This window comes from Haliaeetus leucocephalus, unplaced genomic scaffold (genome assembly GCF_000737465.1).
Source record: "Haliaeetus leucocephalus isolate CR32 unplaced genomic scaffold, Haliaeetus_leucocephalus-4.0 Scaffold273, whole genome shotgun sequence".
NCBI lineage: Eukaryota > Metazoa > Chordata > Aves > Accipitriformes > Accipitridae > Haliaeetus > Haliaeetus leucocephalus.
This window is the reverse complement of record NW_010972709.1, coordinates 11261315-11286824: the sequence shown is the minus strand read 5'-3', so window position 1 is coordinate 11286824 and position 25510 is coordinate 11261315. Positions and strand designations below refer to the sequence as shown.

At 44.8% G+C, this 25510-nt stretch overlaps 1 protein-coding gene across 1 annotated transcript; it reads left to right on the top strand.

Moving 5' to 3' along the window:
* Positions 1-7822: 7822 nt before the first annotated feature.
* On the top strand, positions 7823-25162 carry RIMS4 (regulating synaptic membrane exocytosis 4). The gene is made up of 5 exons (XM_010569709.1): positions 7823-7959; positions 20858-20970; positions 21631-21732; positions 21989-22128; positions 24056-25162. Exons 1-5 carry the CDS (start codon positions 7883-7885, stop codon positions 24272-24274), a joined length of 651 nt encoding a protein of 216 aa, XP_010568011.1. The 5' UTR covers positions 7823-7882; the 3' UTR covers positions 24275-25162.
* Positions 25163-25510: the final 348 nt, after the last annotated feature.

The window sequence follows — 25510 nt, the reverse complement described above, 5'->3', positions numbered from 1 at the left end:
GTGAAATGCTTTTCTCCCAGGGTTGTCTCCTTGGGGTGGCGGGAGGCAAGGACAGACTATGCAGGGGAACATCAGATCCGTGTTCTGTTTTTAGCATTTATAGGAAGGAAGAGGAAGAAGGTTAGCTTTGTCCTGGCTAAATTAAGCCACTATTAGGCTTGAAAAATAGGGCTGATGCTTTATGAAGACTCACAGACCTCCCGTGCCATGCGCAGCTGTGTAGTGAGTCGCCGTTCTGCAGGCCAGAGGAAGTTTTCTGTTGTGCATCTCAAGCTCAGTGGGTAAAGAATGGGAGACAGATTCTGAGACTGCTGCCAGGTGCCTAATTAAGAACGCTGTGAATGATTTTTGGTCCTCTTTTAATGGTGAAGAGGAAGGAAAAAAAAATATAAATCATGGGTTCAGGGGGAAGTTGTTTTGATGTGCATGCATCTGGGCATGGGTTTGACTGCTGCCTGTTGGTGTGGGTGAGGAAAGGCAGGGTTGAATGCTAGGATGAGAGAAAGCTTTTTTGTGCTAAAATGCCATAGTGGCCCAGGAGCAGTGGGATGTGTTGGTGACTATGCTACGGGTGGGAGTTCGGGGGAGGTGTCTTGCTGACATCTTCATAGGCTGCCTGTGCAGGTAGGGTGTCCTGGCCGCACTCTGCATTTATCTGGGGTCTGTAGCTGTCACAGCAATACAAATAGTTGCTAATTTTACTGTTTTCTGGCTCTCACAAGAAGATTTGACTGACCTTTCCCAACACTGTGGATGTACTTAATCTGCACAGATTAAGAATTAACATGTTGAAATATTTTTTTTCTATCCCATAGAAGATTTTCTGCTTAATTTGGGAAGAAAGGGTGTGATTTTTATTAGTGTCTGAAACTAGGACAAGGGGAACAGAGCAAACAGCCTGATTACTGCCCCTGCCTATCCCCAGCCATTTTTTGTCATTTCTGGTGGATTATTCAGGCTGTGATGATAGTCTGGCATGTTCTGGAGCACGGTACAAACTGCCTTTCTTTAGGTGTTCATAATTCACACTCCATTAGGATGTCGATGTAGAGAATACTTGGCAGGATGTCAGAGCTTGCCAGGCATGATGAGATTGAGTTCATCTTGTTAAACTGCGTTCTGAAGTGACAATCCAGTATTTATATATATATATTTTTTTTTTCCCCTCAGCAGTAGCATCCCTGTAGGAGAGCGGCATGGCTTGCTCCGAACACAGCTACTGATGTAAAAGGGCCTGTGCTGCCCACCCCAACAGCCGCCCTGCTCAGCATGTGCCAGGCTGTTGCAGGTGTTGGATATTCATGTGAGGCTGTGAGAAGACTTCTTTTTTCCCTTTGAAGCCGAACAACGGAATTCTTTTATTCATCTCAGAATTGATTCATGGCACATGAATCTTAGCACATGTCTGTAGGGATTCAGCATCTGACTAAACAGAAAACAATCTTTTATTTTTAAACCCATTAGAAACAACAATGTGGTGACAAAGTTTGAAGCAGAGAAGCTAACACATTTGCTCTTTTCTCAGAGTATTTGAAAATAAGAAGTAGGTAAAACGGTCAGCACTTCAGCAGTCCCACAGGGTGCTGAGTGGAGACTCCCACTGCTGCTTTTTGCCCACAGAAACGCTGAATACCAGTTGTCAGACCTGGGGACCTTCTCCCTAATCTCAGCAGGTGATAATATCCAGATGGGTGCTTAGTGTTTTCCCTTCTTCACTTTCAGCTCCAAACTGACATGCAGCATCTTTTCTCTGGAGCAGATCTTCATGGAGAAGAAAGCAAGAATCAACTCTTTGTTTTTGACCTTAAGGTGAAGTTTGTGGCTGTGGGAAATGAAAGGGCTTGCGATACCACGTTTGAGCCAAGGATAGAGCGGGCAGATTTGGCGTAAACTGATGCATAGCTCAGGGCATATCTCCTTTGCAGGCAATTGGGTCCTGTCGCACCCGGCCATGTGCCCCTGGTACCCCTGGATGCTGACTGCAGACGCACTCTGCTGTCACAGACATTCATCCTTCTCATCTTGGTTCATCTCTGCTTCTACATGATCTGCAACATGCTCTGAAGAGTGCATTGACTCTGTCAGATGGCTTTTTCTTTGTTTCCCCGCTGGGGTTGTCAATTTTCCATGCTTCATAAGTGCTGGTTTGTACTAGGGCCTCATTTTGGAGCAAAGCAGCTAATTCACTTGCTGAGGAACCCAGGTGTGAAGCCAGAGAGTAGAGCGTGCGCAGGTCAATGCCCTGCAGCATGTATGGATGCAAATCAATGCATGCTGCTTGGCTTGGGTAAGAAAAGCAATAGAAATGCAGTCTCTTTGCTCAGGCTTGGACTAGTCTTTCCTGGAAAACACGAAAATACAAAATGTTATTTTGTCCAGAGCTTTGCAGTAGGAACAAGTGCAACCTGAAAGCAAGCATCCAGCTGATTCGCTTCCTTTCCACCTTGCATCCCAAGGTGAAGTTTGGGAAGAAAAAAAGCTAACCAGGCTGTATTGCTGGACCCTTGGTGTGTATTGGGTAGCCTGTGTTGGTGATGTCTGGCCATGTGCTTTGGGTACCAACATGTTGTGTGCTTGGAAGCAGTTGGTTAATTTAGGAGCAAAGCTGATCGAGCTGAAAATCAGTCAATTCCTAATCTCAGGATTAAATCAATATCAATTAATTCCAACGTATGGGAGGGCCCATAGCACATGCAACATGCTGGTTTTCTTTTTGTGTTGGGTAGCATCCAGCAAACTGAGCGAATGTGGAGGAGAAAACTGAAAAAGAAAAGGAAAAGAGAAGGAAGGTACCAAGTACCTGGGTGGGGGAAAGGAAGCGACAACAGAGGAGGCTAACAGTGAAAGGGGCACACTGTGTCCCTCGGAAACATCTACTCAATAAACATCTATTGTAGAGTAGTTCTGTGTAGGAGTAATAATTATATAATTGTGATCTTGTGATGAGCTATTGCAGAACTGGCATAGATTTTTTTCAAGACTTGATGGCCTCTGAGCACAGAGACACTTGTCAGTAGCAGAGAGGAAGGGCTTTGAAGAGTAGTGCATTAGACTGACATAGAAGAGGATGTAAGAAATGGTGATTCTTCCCTTGGGGGAGAGAAGGGGATGATGCTGTTCTTATTTTTCCCAGCCCTGCGGTTTAAGGCAAATACAATTCTTGGTGGCAGTCAGTTCTGCCACAGGAGTGGCATCATCCTTGAGGAGAGCTGCCTCTTGATGTGGTTGACAGCTGCAAATATTTAAGGAAGGGAACTCTCCAAAGGATGCTCTGTGCTAGGCAGGGCACCTGCATGGTCACCTTACTCCTCTTTGTCCATTACTGGGTTGTCTGGGGGGAACTTTTGGTTAGTTGGTCTGGTATCATTCACAGACAGACTTAGGGGAAACATGATGATGGGATCCAATTAATAAAGAACAAAATGATGGAATATAATTAATACCAGTCAAGAATGATTTAGGGAAAATGGGTCTTGTCTGACTTTTTTTTTTTCTCCGAGTTTTAGCAGAAGCAGTATCTGGGTAAATGTGATAAGTATGTAAGAGTTTTGTCCTAGAACAACATGACCCTAAAAAATGTGATAGTGATAAATAGATTAAAAACTTACTTCATATTTCAAAAAGCAGTTGTCAAGGAAAAGCCTCAAAGGCAGGAGGCTCTTTTGAAGGCCTGGTGCTATTCAGCATTTTCATTTGATTTGGAGCAAGCATAAGTTTAAACCTCACTAAATTCACAGGCAACATGCACATGAGAAGGATAGAAGTAAATAGTACTGAGGGTGGGAGAGTTGTATAGAACTGTCTGGACTTTTTGCTCGCTCTCTTCAAATAAAATGTGTTTTCTTACGTATTTCTTAATGTTCTACAAGGTTGTACCGGCAGGACAGATAGGGACTGCACAGCATCCAGGTGAGGTGTGATGCTATACCAACAGCTTACTGTGGCCTTGGGAAATGCAAGTAGAAGCAGTGAAGATGAGAGTACAAGATGAGTTTTACCTCTGTACTTGTTTTTGCACTAAAATGTAGTCTCCAGTTCTGCCATGCTTGTTCTCAAAAGGGCATTTAAAATCTGGGGAGGTCATTAAAAAGATTCAAGGGCAGGAAAAAAAATGCCAAAGAAAGAGAAACATAAGGAGCTCAGTCTGTTTAACTTGTCAAGAAAGATTGAGAGATGACTTGATTACGCTGCAGAAAAGTCTTTATAGCAAGAACACAAAGTAGCCCTCGCAGTGGAGAAGGGCATTAAAAAAAATGATGGGTGAAAGCTGAAACCAGACAAACTTAAGTCACATCTCTAAATGTCAGGTAGTAAAATAAACTGCACAGGCAAATGGCAGATTCTTCATCTCTCGATATCTTCAAATCCAGAGTGGATAGCTTTTTAGAAGATACTCTTTAGCCAAACGTAAATTGTTTGGCTGAACAGAGCAAAATCTAAGTGCCTGTCAACACAGAACTTGGCAAAGTGTCTGCTAGTCCCTTCTGATTCTTGGCGTCTGTGCAGTGCTGTGTATCTTCATCCTGGATATTTGAGCAAAAAATTTCTTCTTCCCAAGGTCATTCTGAAGCAGAGTCCACTCTTCAGCTGCATGTTGCACTGCAGGCTTGACTGTCTGCTTAACCTTTGTCATTTACTGCTTAATTGGAAAAGGTGCAGGGAATAAATCTGGTGATGCTGTAGAAAATGTCGATACTACTCTTACTTGTTCCAGATACTGCTAACAATTAAATTAAGACAAATGGTTTTGCCAGGCAACACCCACATAGATGCATATCATTACCTTCTTGATTTGCAAAGATGTTGAAGCACAAGATTTCAGGTAAGGGAGGAGGCACAGCCCCTATGCGATGCTCCACACTAACCAGAGAAGGTTGCTAGTAGATGACTATTGCTTGTGAAATGTTTTCAGTCCGCAGACAAGCAGTGCAGCTCTTGTCCATATTTATTTCCTTTTTGTGCTGACTCTTTCCAGGTGTGCTACTCCTGATCTGCCCTTGTCTCCCAGCTGAGGGGGTTAGAAAACTGGTTTTTTGTTACATGCTGACTACAGGTAAAGTTTGACTAAGAGGTCTATGTGGGTAGTTTAGAAACCATTTGTGATGGCATCTCAGGTGCTTATGCTCATCTCTTATCCTGTTTCAGTCTTGACTGACTGCAGTGGTTTGGGAGCTTGCCTTTTTGGCAAAACAGGTTACTCCCTTTCTGTTCAAGGGAAACTTCTGGAAAAAAGAGGCTGGGGGGGGAAAAGGCTGGAGAAATCATTCTCTAGAATGATGGGAGATGGTTTGTGAGATGCAGGAGTCACTGTGCATTTCTGTCTGGAAGAGGAGAGAGGAATGAAGGATTCTTAATAATCTGTTCCTGTCTTCTTGTTTTCCAGAGTTTCTCCATTATATATATATATATATATTTTTGTAAATAAGAATATCCATGTGTCATAGCCATAAAAGCAACCAGGATACTAGAAAACCACCCACTCGTAGCCAGCAGTGCAAAGCTGAGCGTGTGGTGCTACAGCTGAACTTGCCCCGTGCCAGCTGAATTGTCTCTGGTACAGGGCTCTGGTACTGCCCGTCTTCCATGGTGCTGCCCTTCCCTGTCTTTGGGCCCTTCTGCTTTATGTCATTAGCTTTGAATTAGGAGATGCCTGATAGAAAGCAGGAACCACTTTGGGTTGCTCTAAAGCCTTGCTCTGTCCCAAGCCTCTCGTTTGTTGCCAGATGTGGATGCATAGTCTTATGAACGTCTCCAGGCATGTCTCATTAGACTGGGGAAATAAGAGATTTTTATTTTTTTTTAAATAGATGTTGCATAGTTGGGCAGCATTTTTGTTTTCTACATTTTATGTCATTTGCAGCCTTGACTGTGGTTGCCTACCAAGGTTCTTGTAAGGACTAACCTAAAAGGCGCAGAAGGATGAGTGTTCTGAGAGTGCACGTGTGAAGGAGGGATGGGCATTGATGGATGTAGATGACTAAAAGACTGTTTGTGGAGGTGAATGCGAGACAAATTAAATGGACCATCAAGTCTGCCCACAAGGCTGTGGAATGCTCTCTGAAAGGAACCTACAAACCCCATCAAAGGATCCAGCAAGCCGTGCAAGGCTTGTAGAAGGTGCATCAAAGGGAACTGTTCTGCAGTGGTTGGGGAAGTAAGTGAGGCCGTTTCACAAGTATTTGCTTTTATTGATGCCTATATTGTTATTCTTGCCTGAAGGTTTGGATTTTGAAAGCACATTAAAAATATGTTTTACGTTTGTGTAACTGTGGTTTATACAATGTGCTTCATACATTGCTGTAGGCACACAAACAATACAAACAGTAGTTAATGTTAACCCAGAACATGCATATTATATCCTCTTAGCCCATACGGATGTGCATACACATACTGCACCATATGTGGGGACAGCAGCTGGTACAGAGCCCTGGGGCCAACATGTTTGCCCAGCTGGAAACCTCATGATACCAGAGGAAAAGAGACTTTATAGCTGTGTTTATGGGAGAATTTTTGTCTTTACATTTCAGTGTACATGTAATTTGAGAAGTAGGATAGGAAGCATTTCTGATGTCTTTTTTTTTTTTTTTTTTAAAGTGCCTGTTCACACCAAGATCTAAAGAAAAGTATTTTAGGTCAAGCAGCTTGCTATGCAAATAACAACATCGTGCGTATTTTAGACAGGTTCTTACAGATATCCTCATATTTCCAAAGTAGTTGGGAAAGACTTGTTTAATATTTGGGGATCCTGAGTTCTCTAGACTCACTTGCTTGGGTCATTTCTTCTCCAGGGGTGGTACTCAAAAAGCTGGTGGGTTTCTGAAAGCACTGTGGGTCAGAGGTTTGTTACCTGAATCCAGATTAATGGGTAGGCATCTTTAAAGGATTTAGATAATTCTGCTTTGTTCAGAAAACTTGTAGCAGATGTGTTTCAGGATGAGTGCTGTATGTGGGATGAAAACTGGAGCTTCCTAACACCAGCTAAAGCAATTAATAGTATTGGTATTCATTACATATTCATTACATAACATGGTTTGTTCTGAGAAACAGACTGCTAGAGATGGAGGATGAAAATAGCAGCTGTTAATTTCAGAGGGCTGAGCCTCTGAAGACTGCACCCAGGAGGAACCAGAACCTACTTAATTCCCTTTGTGCTCTGGCCGAGGGAGCGTACAAAGGGGAATAGTCCTCTCTGGGGTTTTCCACTGCTGGTGCCATTCCAGGTGCCACCAGGGAACGTTTTGGCCATACCCAACTATTCCCCTATGGCGTGTCTGGGAGGGCTTCTGCCTTTGCAGCACCTCTGGTGCTGCCTGGCCTTTTCTTCCCCTCTACTCACTTGGTGTTTATCAAGAGCTGTGGCTCTTTGCTGCTCTGCACAATCTGAGGCAGCAACATGGGATTTAGGAAATGTTTTGAGGCATGGTCAGGCTGTACACCTCAGCTCTGCCCATGGTTACTGCTGCTGTGTTCCCAAACTGCGTAGCTCCATGTATAGCCAGCTTGTGTGTCTGTGTGCACCTGTGCTTGATGCATAATTAATTGGTACAAATGGTAGAGTAGTAGGTAGGGTGGTATGTATGTTTTGAGTATCTGCTGGGCCCTGGCTTGCTGGAGCACTGAGTTTGTTCCAAAGGTGACCGGGAGCTGCTGGTGAAGCAGGGCTGAGTAACAAAATGCTGTGTGAGAGCAAAGTACTGCCTGGCTGCCAGGTGTCAGGCTGATCTTCTGAAAGACCTTCTCTGCTTCTCCTTGAGTCTGTCATTGCGAAAGGCTCTGGGAACAATAGCTGACTGCCTTTTCTCCCTTTTTGTTTGTAGATGGAGATGGTCGGAGACTCAAAGGAGCCATCCAAAGGAGCACAGAAACTGGGCTGGCTGTCGAAATGCCCAGCCGGACTGTCCGCCAAGCCAGCCATGAGTCCATTGAGGACAGCATGAATAGCTATGGATCAGAGGGAAAGTAAGTCATTGAATGGGAGCTGGGTAATCACTTGTGGGATGCTTTGTTCTTCTTATACCTATTAATTTTCTTCCAGCATGATAGATGATGAGTTTGTTTGACTTGCCTATGCTGCGAGTGTACTGCCCATTCAGTTGGAGTACAGAGGATGTCTCTGCCTGCATAGCTGGAACATGCTTCAGCTGTTTATACACTTTTTTTAGTGTCCTCATTATTCTGAGCTGGAGCAGATACCCATTATTTTTAACCACTTTGCCTTTAGAATAATAATTCAGGGTGACTAGCGGAGGCTCATTACTGGTAATAAATTATAAGCCAATAGTATTGAATGTTGCACAACAGTTGTCCATCTCCCCTGTTTCAAAATCACCTTTTGGTTTCAGGGCGGCGGGGTGGGGGGAGTGCCAAGGTGATGAAAAGGATGCAAGTAGCAAAATAATCATTCTGATATCAAAATACATATTTAGAAGCCTGTGTATACTTTTGGTAACAAACATTCTTTTGTTTCATCTGAGTTACAGTGTCCTAAAAGAATGTATTTTAGGAACTGTTTTTGACACTGAGAAAAGTTATAACACACTTTGTTGCATTTAGGCTTTATACTAGAACGCAAAGCAGGGGATCCTTAGGCCAGAACTCTGGGGGCTGACTTGTCTCCAATTCTGTCTTTTTTTGTATTTCCATTATTTGAAGCCATGTATGGAGATTATAATAATTTCATTAAAGTGACTGTTCATGGGAATCTTTGGAGGCAAAAAAACCCCCAGTATTTAAAAAAAGGAGGCAATATATACCATCAGATTCTGTGCTTCTAGGTATGAGGCCAAAATGTTTGTATACCTAAAACGTGCTCTGTTTAAGACAAGTACCACACTTGGCATCTCTCTGTACACTCTCTCTAGTCCTATGTGATATTCCAAGTATGCTGTACTGCTAAAATGCTGGGATAGTCCAAAGATGCTCTCAATTAATGTGATTCTGGTGTTAAATAAGTAACAGACTGCAAATTAAGAGAGACTTTCTTTAGCTTTAGAAGTAGGCTAATCCTGGAAAGGCATCATAGATCTGTGCTGAAGGTTGGAAATAGTAATGAGGCACAGGCTGTGATAGCAATCTTGTCACTCCAAAGCTGTGATGTACCTTACCTCTTCTGTGAGCTGCTGTCTCCAGGGAAATATTCCTGCTACACCAGCACAGTCCTGTGGCTTGTAGTTCTGCCTCTGCTACAAGATGCAGAGGATTAGTGATTAAGTTCAGTCCCTTGGCAATGCAGGGCAAGAATCTGCTTTCAAGCAGAGTAGAATTCTTCCCTTTTTCTATTTACATCGCTTACCCTCCTGGGAAGGGGTATAATTCTCTGAAATGTCTGTGTCCTATCATTGCATGTGCTGGCTGCTTTGATTGGGCTGTCCTGGAGAGAGAATATTTCTGCCAACAAAATATTGCACCCGTACAAGTGTGGTTTTACCCAGAAGGCAGGCGGCATGTAGCTATCAGCTCAACAAAGAAAGAAAAATCCTGTCTTGCAATCCAAATGTCTTTATTAGAACAAGTCTAACATTTGGTATTCCGGCCTCAAATACTGCCAGAACATCCTTGCCAGCCCCTCTGCTGGGGATGGGATGGTTTCTCCTCTTACTTGTCTGAAAAGTATGATGAAGTGGTTCCTGGATGCTTTGTTCCTAGGTGGGATAATTGATCTCTTTTGGAAAGCCAGTGGGAATTGCAGCTCTCTGTCTGAGCTACAAGTGATAAGCAAACAGGGCTGAGAGTACAAAGAGCTAAGAGGGCTCTATTCTCTTGAAACATGGTGGGAGGGGAGTTTCTCTGCTTTCTTTTCCTGCAGCAAAGAAAGGAATTGTTTGGGGAGTAGCTTTGAGGGACAGAAAATGTATTCTCCTAAATCAGATTTCTCTTGACCTCTCTCATTCGCTGTAGCTGTGTTCCCAGGGAGGCAAAATGAAGATTCATATGACTGTGTTAGCTGTGGCAAGTTTATTTTCTTTTTAATGCTGGGTTTCTGATTGATGCAGATACTCCTAGGTCAGAGAGAGCTTTCACCAGCGACTGTCAAAACCCCAGTTTTCAGCAAGATGAGGTTGCCCTAGTTCTTCCACCCATACATCTCTTCGGTGTGTTTGCACAGGGAAGAAAATGGATTCAAAACCTCATCATCCAAGAGGGCTTGTTTCTCAACTCCTGTATGTTTTTATAATCTTTTTCAATTTAAGGCCTAAAAGGACAACTTCCAAAGGTGGAACACTGAAATGATCAAAGATTTGGTGAAACTTTGCTGCAGAAGGCCTAAATACCTGCTCTCAGTCATACAAACATGCTTTTAAAAAGTGATGCTTATTGACTGCTTTCATGTTTGTTGCGGCAAGCTGGATGCAGCTAGCTACAGCTGCTCTGTGCCAATGCGAAATATTGCAGTTGAAAAATGTTCTGTAGTGTGCGATTTTGAGCAGTGCTGCTTTTCTTGTGAATACCAGAGTGCATGAAATCCATTTGTTTTTTTTATGGAGAGGCTTGTTATGTAGGGATATACTTCTCCTCAGATATCCTAGGCCCTCCTTCAACAAAATATTCCCTTTAGGGTTTTACCTGAAGGTCAAGTATACTGAAGATTAGCTGGTCTAAAAGATGCATCTCCTGGAATTTAAGCTCATACAGCATGCCAGTAAGTGCTGACAATGCCAACACACTGCTTCATTTAATTTTTTGCTGTACAAAAAGTCCTCCAACCATGTTACCCAGCTTTTATACTGCACAGTGGTTGTGCACTAGTGTAGGAAATTAATATAATAAAACTCAATGTGAGAGTTTATAGGAGGGAAAGGTGATATTTATTCTAAACAAAGGTGTTGTCAGTCATTCACGCTTCTAGGTTTCACTCACTCACGCTCTCACCGCCCTGTGAAGGTGCCAAGCCTCGTGCTGTAGCCAGGCTTGGTTGTGTGCTGCAGGGAGGACCAGGGACACCATCTGTCAAGCCCTCGCTATGTCTTCGGAGTTGTTCTTCATGACAGACTGGCTCTTGAACTGTTTGGTTTTTTTTTTTTAAACTTTCTAGGACTTACCTGTTATTACGGAGTGATCTTTCACCTTGGGGTCTTGCTCTTTTTGGTCTTAAGTAGTGCTGCTACCTTTTTGTTTCCTTGTTTGAGGGATCTTTGTGGCTACAGTCTGCCTTCAGAAAGGCTATGGAAGTGATGTGCTCTCTGACCTTGTTGTCTTCCTCCTGTCATCACAAGACAGGTCTGCTGCTTACAAGTTGGTTGTGCTTTTGCACACACAGATGTTTCCATTCATAATTCATCCAGACCAATCTTAGCACTGGTTACAAATCCCTACAGCAGTGAGTATTTTTTTCTATGTATGTACTTAAAAATGTGCATGAGAGGACAGTTACCCACTGTAGCAAGTGCCTACTGGGACACCAGAATTCCTGCAAGGATAAAATTCTGAATATAGGAATAACTCTTAAATAAATAAACCCCTGAGATTCAACACAGATCTCCAGCTTCATCCTGGCTCTTGCACGACCTACATCTTGTTTTGGCTGGGTTTTGCTGCAGCTGCACGAGACCATGTACAACATTCAGAAAGCAATAGATTCTGGACTTGTGCGTAACTTATTCCTGCCAGCCATTTTTCTTTCTGAAAATGGAGCAGAAAGACAAAAATGGACCTGGAACAAAAGACTGCTGGCTGCCATAGTCCCTAGTAAGTGGTACTTGTCAGCTTTTTTGTTCTTGCTGGCTACTGCTGAGATGATTAAGTTACAGAGAGCTAAGGTGATTTTTACGTTAGAAAAGCACAGCAGGTGATGACTAGCAAAGACTTAGAGGATTGTTCTTGTATTATCTGAGTCTGCCTGTCCAGCAAGGAAGCATCTTGTTGTTAACTATATCATCTCTCTTTTCCCATCGTGAGGGCAGCACCAGCCTGAGCCCTGCCTGAAGCCCCTGTTGTCACGAAGGCTGGAGGCAGAACACAGCCCAGCACGTGTGCTGCCGGCATGGGCACCTCACACCTCTTGGCTTTGTTCTGTCTCACGTTGTTTCTACAGGCTACGGCTTGTACCAGTTCTCCCGTCTGTGTGTACGGGGCTGATGTGAACCAGTGCTGGGACTTAGGCTAGGAGAACTACCTGCCCTTTTCTGCTTCAGTATGGAGCAATAACTAAAAGGCAGCTAGAGAAAATACTGGCCTGGCTTGTGACCACATGGCCATGTGAAAATTCACTTTCCTTCACCAAAAATTATCCATCATTATTTGAGAATTACCAAAAGATTTGATTCCTTAACACACCATTCAGGAGATTTGTGTCATAGCTATTCACTGAATGTCCCTTTTTTGGTATCCAAAGCCAGGGGACTTCTAGACTCTTTTATAGCGAAGTGTCTTTAGGGCTCTCCTTTTATCCAAGTTCTTTTAAAAAAATGTAATGAAATGTGTTGTTAATACAGTTCGGACTATAAGAAATCAAGGCCCTTTGAGATGGAAACCAGGAAAGGCTTGGAGATTGTTTCTGTAATATGCCAAGAAATTAGTCAGGCTGTTCAGCAACATCCTTTTGTGTTGTTAAGCTTGACCAGCATGGCTTGGAAAGGATGTGACCTTGAGAGTTGTAGTTACAGCAGTAAATAGAGTGAATCCTGCCTTCAGCAACCTCTTGGGAACACGCAAAATTGCTTTCTGAAGGCAGGTAGCTATCTTTTATTCAATGCATCTGAGATGACTGGTGATTGCTAAAAATGTCGCTGGCCTGGTAAGGTGGGGAAGGGAATGGGGGAGGTCTTTGTACATAATCCATTGCATAGTTTTTATAGCACCATTTAGGTGGCAGAATTTATACAGCAGAAGGAACTGGATACACGAGCGGAGTACAGTGTGTTACAGCACATAAGACAGCACGTCACGGTGCTAAAAATGTTACAGGAAGTGGAGTGGCCAGGAGAGAAGCAGAGCTCGTTGAGAGGCAGAGACAGGGATATTGCCTGGCAGAGGAGATCCGTGACGTTGGTGGGGTTAGGTCAGGTTTGGGTCCTGCAGGGATAGATGCTCATAGAAAACCTTTGCAGCCAGGCTCCTGCAGCAGTCACATTGACTTTGACAGGGTAAGGGGCTGTGTGCCCAGTGCTTTGACAATGTAGTCAGATGCGTATTGCATTAATAATTCCTCGTGTGCACCATAAATATTTTAAAGATGGGGGCAGTGGATGTTAACTTAACCAGTTCTGCCTTCCTCCTTAGCTGATAGAAACCCATTTGGCTTCTGTGTGTAAGATGCTATTTAAAAGACCTTAACATGCAATATGGATGAGTGTGATTGTTATACAGTACAGTCCTGCTCCCTGAAATTGGAGTTCTGATGGGCTTTTTTAATGCTCAAATGAAATAACTGTCAAATATGTTATCAGTCTCAGAGAAGACTTCCTCCCTTCTCCTTTTTTCTGGATGAAGAGAGTATGCGTTGCTGTCCTTGGTTTTTAAAGACAGAGCTGGAGAACTTAGCTATGTGTTAGATGTAGATGTATAGCAAATCTGTTAGTTCAGCTGTGCAAGTCAAACCATTCAGTTGCATAGTTGTGTTTTAGGCAACCTGCTTATTAATTGCAACTTTGTGCCCTAAGAGGACAAAAAAGAGTCTTTTAGAAAATACTTATGGGAACAGAACAATGATTTCTGAACCTGGGCCCAAACACATCCCATATACATGCTAGACACCGTGGAACGCCTCTTTTAAGAGTGTGTCACTTCTAGAGGCTTGAGTTGATGGCAGATAGGCGGTTGTGTGGATAGTGTGACTAAATCCATGAAAAGCACAAGACAAAAGTGTTATCTTCTGAAAATAGCTGTTCTCTGGGTGTGCCAGGGGGTGGCTGTGTTGAAGCTGTCTGGCTTCACCACTACCCCACCTGGTTGAACCCACAGCAGTTGGACCAGTGCAGCTCAGCTCTGCAGAAGTCAAGATGTGCAAGTGTAGTAGCGAGGCAGTAATGGGGATTTGGTCCAAGGGGAAGGACACAAAGTCTTCTCAGAATACCCCTCCTCTTGCCAGAGCTCCTCGACAAAAAGGTGTCAAGCCCAGCCTGTGAAGGGAGCAGGAGATAAATACCTTGCTCTGCATTTCTTCTGCACAGGCATAGCAGCCAGTGTGTGGCCATTACAAGTTGGTACAATTGAGACCAGTCCCAGAGTCTTCAAAGATAGAAGTAAAAAGTACTGTATCGGGGCAAAAGAAAGGAAATAGGCGGGGCTGTGCTTCGAACTGATAACTCAGAAATGATGTTGAGGACTGATGTGCAAAGAGGAAGGACTGGAAGATTTGGAAGGAAAAAGTAAAGCAAAGCACAGGAATAAATTCTCTAGGGAGGGATTTTAAGAACTGGTTAGATGAGCAGCTGTCACGAATGATGTAAATAAAGCTGCTCTGGCCTTGGGACCTGGGTGTGGACTGGGTGACCTGTGGAGATGCCCTCTTACCATATTTCCTGTGAGTTTTGCAAGGTTTTGACAAGCTGATTCTGCAGATGCTTGCAGCAGCCTAATGGTATACCTGGCATAGAGAGTCCCAGAAGCAATTTAAAAATAGATTTAGAAAGGAGGTCAGACAAACTCCGCATGGACAGGAAAAGAAATTAATGATATATTTCCCTAAATGTGTCTGTGCTGTTACATGCCTTGCATGCTAATGTGCAGCAAACAACGGGTGGGGGTGCAGAAGAGGCTGAGCAGAGCCACATATGTGGTATGAGAGGGATCAGTACAGGTTCTCTGAATTTTTTTTTATACCATTTTGTATTGAAGTCAGCATTGTCTATCTAGGCATTCAAATCCTCATCAGTTTACAAGAAAACTTTGAAAAGCTAGTTCTCCATCTGAATATATATGAAAAGCAGCAGCCTTGCTTTAAAGGAACCAACTGCATGATGCTTTGCATGTGGAGAGGAAGGGCATAGATCTTTGCAATGGGTAGGTCAGGAAATGCTGCTACCTTGAAAGAGCAGAGAAGTGAGCAGCTGGCAAAGAGCCTTTAAGCCACTCTTAAATTACACTACACAGGACAGATTTCATATGCCCTGACCTACAGTGTGTAATGCAGGAGCACAGTCTTCAGAGACTGCTGCACAGATTTCCTAAATAATCAGGATTATGAATGTTGTGTTTAGAAGAAGAACATCGAGGCAATCTCAGCCCCAGTTTGAGCACATGGTTCCTAAGATGGAGTGAACACACAGTTTTATTCTGCATATAAATGTGTCGCAAAAAGAAATAAATTGTTTATGCAGTCACCTTTTTCATAAAGTCGGGAATGGTAATTAGGTACATGTTCTGCATGGGGATTGCGTATGGGCATTGCTTGCAGCTGCCTGGAGCTGCCAGGCTGGGCTCAGGGCTCTGCCTGCCAGCTGTAGCCTCGCAGGCCGGTGTCTGCGTGGTCTTGTCTCCCTCTCGCGGGTGTCCAGACGACTGCAACAAGAGCAGTTGTCCCCTGCTGTCCCGAGGTGTGTCCATGCTGCGATGCCTTCCTTCAGCACGGCATGGAGGCATCTATGCTAGCTGGCTGCTGTGCCAGGGACAGCTTGGGCTTAGAAATGGCTATTTTATCCGTTGTTTGAAATGGGTTTTGCAGCCTGTGCTGAGCCTTGGGGTGGAGCTGGTACCTGTGCAAACAATATTAATGTTCTTGTAGGTTTCTGCTGATGTTACTTCTTGTTGCTGGGCTCAGAGACCCCAGGATCACTAGTCTCCAGAGTGTTGTCCTGCTGCTGCCCCTGGTGTGCCTCCTTACCTACAGCTGAGGGCCATGTTCTGTGGGTCCTCCAGCAAAATGTCCTTCATTTGTCATTGACACTCCAGAGGCATTACCTCTGTATGCTCTCTCTGTGCCTTCAGGTCAATAACAGAGCCATGTTCAACTTCAAACCAATTCCACAGCAAAACCCACAATCTTTAACTTCATTAAAATCATTCTCATTCAGCTGTGGCAAAGCAGAGCCCATGAATCATGATTAGTGAAAGCAGAGGGCCAGAGAAGAGATAATTAATTTCTCTTTCTTGTTCAAACGGTGGTGCTGCCCTCCCTCAGTGGAGGATATGTGCCCTTTAGACAAAAGGCTGACAAGTGTCACCTGTTAATCTTCTCTGTGTGGCTGTTTGTCAGCACAAGATGGTCTTGCCGCAGCCCCGGTCCCCAGGGCCCTGCTGGTTATGACAGTTGCTATTTGCAAGTCAGCTGCGAAATGCTCCCTCTTTATTCCTCCTGCTATTTTTAGCACTTCTTTTTAGATTGCAATAAAAAAAAAGACATCTTGTGTTGGTGATAACCAGGTTGTAGCGATTTCTCCCCTTAAGGGAGAGGCATGCTTGGTGATGGGAGGGGAAGGGCTTTCCAGGGTTGCTCCAGTGCACGTGAAACCCATCTGCTGGCTCTCACCCAAGGTGGAGCTGCCGCTGTAACCTGTGGTGGATCCCTTTGGGAGCGTGTCTCCCTGCCAGCACATCCAGCATGTGGTGGTTCAGCTGGAGAGCTGGTTGCTGAACCAAGGGCAGGTGAGAAATGGCTCTGTTTCTTCGGAGGTCAGGCAGGAGAAGTCTGCTGAGCATGCAGCAGGCAGCACAGTGGCAGAGGAGAGCTCTTGGGAGCACTAGGGCTGTGTTTAGGAACCTGAAAGAAGTCACGGTGGTCCCTGGAGCTCTTTTCCTCCCTGCTTCAGCTGCAGGAAAAGCAAGTGAGTGAATGGGGAGGGTCTGTCCCACCAGTCTCAGAACCACACTGTACATGGCCCCCTCACCTCAGCATCCCAGCTTCTCTCTGAGCACTTGGCAGACAGAGCTCACTGAGCTGGATTTGGGCATCCTAAATTTAGCCGATGCAGCTAAATGGTTCCTGCTGTTTTTAATTCACATTCATACTAAATTTCTGCAGTTTTATTTTCCCCTTCCCTCTTCTCTCAAGGGAGAAGCAATTGCTTTCTTGGAGGTAGCTTATGATTTTTCCAGACAGAAATTGTTTCCATTCCAGGGTTATTGGCAATACCCAAATATATGTCCAGGAATTGGTCAAAGCCAAGGAGCCTGATTTAGAGCTGCTGCTTCTAATGTCTAATAAAGCAGCGCTGCAAAAGGTCAGCCTCTGTGCAATGTAGCAGCCAGTCCTACCAGCTAATGGCATAATCTATTAAAGAATTAATTCTCTACATCTTCACTTCCCGGTCAGATATAACACAACAGGGAACATTAACTGTCTAACCTAATACTGAGTTTCATGTAGTGCTAGTAAACCTATTAACTGAGGCTGTTATCCAAACTGCCGAAGTCTTGACTTTGGCCCGTGTTTTTAAGCAGGCTTTTGCTGTTCCTCTCGAGATCAGCCCCAGTGCTACAAAGCAGCAGCATCTTCATTCAGGTAGCGGCTCGACTGCTTTCCTTGCTACGGTCCATGCTTGCGGCACAGCCCTGGTGTCCCTGCAGCAATGTCCTGCCCTCTTGCTGTAATTTGCACTGAGAAGCGTTCATCATTTTGAGGTCATCCCAAGCCCTCTGACTTCTGAACCTGTGTGGCGATAACAGCAATGTTTGCTTTGCTGTAAACACTTCCAGTTACTATTGGTTCACCTTTAGCCCAACAGCTCTTGTTCTTGTGCTTTTCAACACTGTTCTTCATGCTTTCCTGCTATTTTGCTTCACATTGGAATATCATTGATGTAGGCTGCAGCATCAGCTACTCTGTTAGCAGGTGCTTTTATTTGCTCCTTAGCTGCCCCAGCTTTGGGCAGAGCCTTTGGGAGCAGTGTTGCCCAAAGGAGGGGTGAGCTGGTGTGCAAGAGCATGGGTGGTTTCTCTCCACACACACATCAAGAGCAGACAAATATTTGACATCAGCCTTCAGTGATGTTCTTTCCCCAGCAGGTAAGGGGAAATGGTCTTCTGTGGCAGGTTTTGTGAATCATTTTGAGTATTCAGGAGCCAGAAGGGTCTCTCTTTGCTGTTTTGCAGAGAGTGGAGTTTCTGTGAGTGATCTTTTCCCAGCTTTGTGTCTCCACTGCAGTAACACGACCGGACTTCACCTCGGAAAGGGGTCGCTCTGAGACCTGGTTCTGGATGTGTTGTGGGCTCTCAGAGCACTAGGCTTCGCTCAGTCCTGGGCTTCCCCTCCACTGTCCTGGTCCTTAGCATCTTGTTAATGAGCCAAAGCATCTGTTTTGAGCATGGTAGAGAACATTTCCCTGAATGGGTGTGAGTTGTCTTGCCAGCTTGTTATTTATGTGCTCGTTCAGGTCACATACTCCCCAGGGTAGGACTAAGACCCAAGCTTGGTCCATCTATCTTCCATGAGTTCAGGAGAATAAAGAAAACATTTACCTTTTGGTTGATGGTCCATTCATCTCCTGCTCAATCTTATGTCTTTCTCTGTCAGGTCTCCTTTTACTTGAACTATTTTGGGTTCTCCAAGCACTAGTTTTCATCCTTTTTTGACACTCTGTGGGCAGCTCAAAATCCCTGAGCCAGCAGGCTCAAGGAGTCTCGCTGGTCCTTGTGTACACCAGGACTCACTTCTTCCTTCCTTGTATGGGCAAATCATGAGCCTGATAAAGCATGCCTGGCTCCGGGCTCCCCCTTCCCCTGCTTTCCCTATCACATGTCCCTGTCCCTGCAGATTTACCAGCCCTGGGGATGTCTCTGTCTGTGCACAGTCTGTCTTCAGGAGCCTGGCTACAAATCCAGCATCTCTGCCCTGGTCCTGTGCTCGGGGCACTGCTCCCTGCAGAGGGCTGCCCCATCGGGGCTGGCAGACACCAGCTGGGTGATGGGGCAGGAGTTGCGTACCCACAGGGAGCAGAGTGCAGCCCTGCACTGCCTTTGCCCCCAGGATGGACGGTGGCACTGGGGATGTGCCTTGCACCTCTGAGGAGTCGGTGATACTGAAAACCCAGAAAAGTCTTAAGCCTTCTCCGCAATTAATGCCAATTATAAATCACGCTGTTTCTGTTGCATCTCAAAATATCACCCAGAGTGTTTGTGCAAACAGTGGATGCAGGATGAAAAAACACCAAACTGGGGAAAATCCACCCTGTGCAGAGCCCCTCCCAAACCTGTCTCCCAGGATGCCGAGACACCCTCATCCCTTTTCACAAAGGTGACATTTTTAAAGAGCTCAAGGGCAGGTATTTCCATGCCAATGGCTCAGCAGCTCCCTGTATAGCAGCGATAACCAGGTTTCTCAAAGAGCAAGGTCAGCGTAGAGGGGAGGTGCAGTGCTCTGTGGAAAAGTCTGGCTATTTAATTCGGTGCCCCTGTCACAGTGAGCTGAGCCACCCCATGAACCTGTCATGAGGACATGTGCTAGTGACACATCCTCTTCAGACCCATGCATGGTGAGATGCTGAGGTGTGTGTGCTGGCTTCCTCATTCCTCATCTGAATAAATAAATACTCCCATGGGGCTGAGACCAGGTCTGCAAATAGCTAATGAGAGCTGAAATCCCAACCTGAAATTAACACTCTTCTGGGTGAATGGGGCTTAAAAAAAATTTTTTTTCCTAATGTCTTTTAAATGTGACTGACTTGCGGGGGGGGAATCAATGAATCCTTGTGGCTGACTCGGTCTGCATGAGAGCCTGCGGTCCCCAGCCTGCTCCACAGGCAGGGTTCCTCTCTGGCTTCACTTGTACCAAACATGCGGCCTCCTCACAGCATCCTTTCTAAGAAACAAATTTGGGGCAGCAGGGAGCTGTATCATTACATGGGTGATTGTCCCTCTCCAATGACATTTGGAAATGTGCAGGAGGTTCATAATTGTGGCTGACTTCGGCATGCAGCAGCTTCCCTGCGAGGCAGAGTGCAAAACCCGGTGCAGTAGCATGGGTACCCCAGTACAGAGCTCCTGGTCTGTGTTTCAGCAGCTGTTTTGTGGTTTGGCAGATGCCTGCAGGACAAAGGTAGGTGTCAAATGGTGCCCTCAAGCTTCCTCCTTACCACTTGCAGCAAGTTTTCCCACAGCCTCTGAAACAGCTGTGTAAATCAGGGTACAACTGGGTAAATCTTGGTTTGTATCGGTGCACCACAGGGTTTGACCCTTTTGCATTGCTTCACCCATGTGCAGTGCAGTGACCAGCACCTGCAGCCATGCAGTAGACCAGCCTCAGGTGCCTGGTGAATAGATCTGGGGGCTCTGTCCCCCTGACAGCTTTTGGTTTGCTGCAGTGACTGCGGCAGAGGCGTTGCTGGTGTTTGAGGGTGTTATCCCTTTAGCCTTGCACCAATGTCCAGGTTGTCTTCGTAACTGCTTCAGGATGGTTGTGGAAGCAGGTATGGAAACCACGCAGTAGATGTGATGGGCGTTTCTGGTGTTGAGTGGTAGGAAATGGGGCCCTTTAGTCAGGAAGGAGATGCATTGCTCTGTGTGTGTGTGATAAATAGGGAATTGAGTCCCAAGGGGATTGATGCTAGCACCCCTCATCTCACTTTCATCTGCTGCTCTAGATGCATTATTTCCTCAGAAATGAGGACTGGGAAGGGACAGCTACCAAGAGAGATCCTATAAGCTATGCTAGGAAGCTGCTTAGATTATAATGCTACCTGGAAGAGTGACAGGCTGCATATGAGCCTGATACAGCAGAGAGTTTCCTTACAGGCAATTAGTTACAGTTAAACAAGTATTAACTAACTGGTGACTGCAACCATTACTGTTGGGTTTTTTTGTACAAGGAAAGGGATTTTAAATGGATTCCATGTAACTAAACTGGCCGGAAATCAGCGAGTTTTGTGAGACAAGAAGGCTTCTGTAGATGTCATTCATTTCAAAGATACATTAAATCTGGTTCTTTAGTCGCTGGGTTGCTTTAAAATGCAAATTAATCATTTGCCAAAATCAATTTCTTTTGCAGCTTGAATTTCAGTGGAGTCCATCTGGCATCTGCTGGGCAGTTTAGTGACTTCCTGGGGAGCATGGGCCCTGCACAATTTGTTGGACGTCAGACCTTGGCCACCACTTCAATGGGTAAGGAACACAAAAATGTTAGGTGGCTTTCATTTAGTCTTGAACAGACCATTCCTACAAGCCACCTAATGTGTCCAGTATCTGCTGATCTACTGCTCTCCAGCTTAGTTTCTCTGTTAAATCAAGTAAGCTTGGCTGAAAGGTTTTGCTGATTGCTGCAAATGTGGCATTAGTAGGAGAGCACCAGCTTTATGCTTTCCTCTGTTGGATCTGAAAGGCACAGACTAAGTGAAACACAGCTAAAATCCTGAATACGCATGCTGTGCATCTTCATGTTTTTCTTGCTCTCTAAGACCCACCAGGCTCTGTAAAGATTTTCTTATGGTCCACCATAATTGCATTTTCCAAAGCAGCCTGCGATTCTAGGTGCTTCAGTTTGGGAGAGATGAGAGGCTAGCTGCCGCTGAAGAGTATGAGACTGAGTCACCAAAGCCATGTTAGAGGGCTGATAGTTGAGATTGCTTTTGAAAATACGGGCTGGAATCACTGTAGAGCTGCTTACTCCAGAGTAATGCAGGAGGAGATCAGGCACTCGGGGCCTACAGTTTGTTAGAGCTTGTATCAGGTGTGACACAAAGATTGTTTTCTTTTTTAACATTTTAGTAGCCCGTAGATGTATTGTTTTGGAAGTCTTCTGTCTATTTTGACATTTTGGTTTAGGGGATGTGGAAATTGGCTTGCAAGAGCGAAATGGGCAGCTAGAAGTGGATATCATTCAGGCTCGAGGACTGACACCAAAACCCGGCTCCAAAACACTGCCAGGTAGTATGCTTTGACCTCCTAAAGTAATTCACTGAGCCCCAGCCTCCTGTGATGCTTGTGAATACGAAAAAAATTAATTCTGCTTGGCTTCTGCAGGAATAAGCAGTCTGTATGCAGTATTGAAAATCAGGCTGGTTGAGCAAATCTTTTCACTGCTGTAAATGCCTTCTTTAGAAATAACTGAGACATGGCACTCTGTCTTTTCTAAAGTGAGCAGGAAGATTTTTTCATATTTGACAACATTTATTTTTTCCAGCTGCTTACATCAAAGCTTACCTGCTAGAGAATGGCGTGTGCATTGCGAAAAAGAAGACAAAAGTGGCTCGCAAATCATTAGACCCTTTGTACAATCAGGTGTTACTGTTTGCTGAGAGCCCCCAGGGCAAAGTATTACAGGTAAGATGAGCAAGTCTCAGGTCTGCCCATCTCTCTCTTCCACATCTGTTGGAAGATATTAAGTCTGGCAAGCAATGTGAATAATTAACATAGATGAGAAAAAGCCAATGTTTTCAGCTGAACCAAATGCACTTGATCTGAACGTGACAAATGGAAAGGAAAACCTTTTTTTCATACTCAAACTGATTATTATTTGATACCCTGCCAGGTAACATGAGTGCCTACCAGGAAAAGGTTGATTTTTATTTTTTTAATTTTTTTTTTCCTGCCCAGTTAGGAGATAGGTAGTACCTATAGATGCTAAACAATCTTGCAGCATGGGTTGTCTTCTGTGTTTATACATATTCAGAGCACTCTGCTTTGGCCATCACCCAATCACATATCCTACCTTTTTCTACCTCTTTTCTTTTACTGCTATACATTTTCTGCCATACTCATATTTTTATTTCCACACCTATATTTCCAGAGCAGAATGATTTGTACTGTTAATTCATACCTAAATCATTTCCATCTAATAAAGCCTAGCTAAAATCCACTGGTAATACTGATGTAATTAATCTGTAAGTTTCTATTGCTTACCTCCACTGGCATATGAATTGCCAGCTAACCTGCTAGATCCTTCTCACTAGTGAACTCTTCCTCATTTACCTTGATTAGAAGCATTTTCCACTGTTGTAATGAGACTGCACATTTTTGACTGAAATGGGGTGGGACCTGGCTTGGTCTGCTCTTGCCTTGCATGGGTTTCCTTACCTGCTGCCTTGCTGCCAGGAAAGACACTTATTCCAAGAGAATAAAATGAGGAGCTTGGCTCTCTACCAGTGGCTATGCCACCAAACCACCTTTCTGCAGTGGCTTGCTCCATCTTGTGCTGACCTGGAGTGTTATTTTTTGTCTTTTAATTGGCATCCATTGTCTCGCCTACCTCATTTTACAGGAAGTTGTAATGTTCTGGTTATTTGGAGCCTAGGGAAAGAAGCTGTCAGGATTAGCCAGAGATCACTAGTCACCATCATAACCCATCGTACTCATCCTCTCCTCTTCAGAACATGGACTCACTCTGGAGTCAGTCGTCACCTTTGTCTTGAGCCACATAGGGCCACTTGGCCACATGCAGACCTCCAGCATGCTTAAGCCCATGACCCTCACTACATCTGTTGTTCCACCCACTGGTCTCCATCGTGTCGTAAGTGCAATTCAGCTTTCCCTGCTTGTCTGCCAGCTCCCTTTCATTAGACCTTCCTCTGTGCCTACAAGCCTTTCTCAGCAGTCTGTTCTGCTTCCCCTGCATGCCCCTCCATGTGTGCCCCTTGCATCACCAGTCCTGCTTGCCAGCGCTCGGCTCCTGCCCTTTCTCCAGGTGAGTAGCTGTGCCTCATCTCCATCTGCCCTGTGTCACGAACTCCAAGTGCAGAAGTTACGACATGCTCTTCTCCTCAAACTGTTGGCTTTTGCCCCAAGCTATTGCCCACCTATTTTTTTGTTGGTTTGTTTTTCCAGATCAGGAGCCCTTCCTGCCCTTTTCCCCTGGGCCACTTTTTGTTGTGTCCAAGGCCCGTTACTGTGCCAGGACCAGGTTTTACCTGCAGGTGTGGGAGCTGCAGCTCCAGGGATACTTTGTGTATGTGCTGTTCCTGCCCAGCAGGTAGAGCAGCAGGATGGTGTCTCATCCACGTGCACATTCACCTGTTTTCCATGGGGGGGGGAAGTCTGATAGCATTAAGATTTATAAAACTGTGCTTAAAAAAACTGTAAAATCATCAGCCAGAGCTTCACGTCACCTGTTGGTAGTGTAAACTTTTCTGCTCAGACTGTAGTAAAGCCCCAGGAAGTTGGATGAGTAGAAAGAAGGATTGATAAGACTTGTGCTTCACAAGCAAGTGTGCAAGTTGGAGGATTAACTGTGCTCCCCCCTCTTGTTCCTAAGGTGATAGTCTGGGGAAACTATGGACGCATGGAGCGCAAGCACTTCATGGGAGTCGCCAGGGTCCTCCTGGAAGAACTGGATTTGTCGACTTTAGCAATCGGCTGGTACAAGCTCTTCCCAACCTCCTCAATGGTAGATCCCACTACAGGCCCACTCCTGCGTCAGTCCTCCCAGCTTTCCCTGGAGAGCACAGTGGGACCCTGCTGTGACAGGTCTTAGAGAGTAAGGAAGGGGGAACTGCTTTTGTTTTTTAAACATGCTGTCAAGGTTTTGTTTGCTGGAACTCTGACCTCAAGCGCAATGCATGTTCAATCAGTTCTTGTGGAGCTGGAAGAGGAGGATAAACCAGTGACCTTAGACAGAAGACGAGGGGGAGGGCGCTGTGCCCTCTCCGTCCGAGGAGGAGGTGCCGTGGGGCATGAGTCCTAGTTGTCAAATTAGACATACACCTCTTGTTTCACTTCTCTCGCTGTCATTCTTGGACCCTTGTTTCAGATCAGTATTAACCCTGGAAAGTTGCAGCATTTGAAAGAATTTGGGGGGAGTAAGGAAGGTATTTTTCTTAACTGTGATTTCTAATACGGATTCTTTCACAAGAAAGTACCTGAAAAATTCAGAAGCCAATATCTGACCTAAAAAGAGTAGAAGCAGAAAGTTTAAGAGGAAGCATTAGGGTTTTTTTATAAGGTCTTTTCTTCTTGAAAGGAAGAAAAAGAAAGAAACCTGCAACTCTTTCTTTAGAATCAGTTCCCTATCACTGAGTCATGTTAACTGTAACACTGTCGTTGCTGTGTTTTCAAACTGTGCCAAATTACCAGCAAGTGTCTTTACTGCATTACTTGTCTAACACTGCTGATGAAGCATACTTGGTGGGAGAATAAGTAGCACCTACTTAGACCAGACAGTTTGAACAGAGTTCAAGTTTAGCAGGCTAATTAACTGCAATTTTGCTCAGAAAAAAAAACCAGTAGAAGAGGGAGCTGAACATCAGACTTGCAGCTTGAGATATGTTTTGTATTGTCAGATACAATGTTCTGCAATTTACTGACTCCCTTAATTGTTGCTGTGCATCCTTCAGTCATGGTGTCTTCTATCTCCTGCTTTTCTTCCATCTCCTTTGTACTGGTACATATCTGCTGGAGATGCTGCCCTTCCTGTTGTGCTATGGACTGACCTGAAACAGGACTGTTTTATTCTGCCACAGGAGAGGAGACTGAGGTTTCTGGGGTTGCAGAAGAAAGAAACCTCAGTTTGTCACCAGACAAGAAGGTGCTGGAGAGCATGTAACCTTCCTTGTGGAGAGGAAGGTGCTTTAGGCAGTCTCAGTAGTACACAAACATTGTCAAGTGTCCTGCAAGAGAAGGTGCAGTCCCCAAAGTACGGAGAGGTAGTGGGTGAGGAATCTGAAGACGCAGTGGTCGCAGCATGTATATTTTGTTAATTGAAGTGCAACAC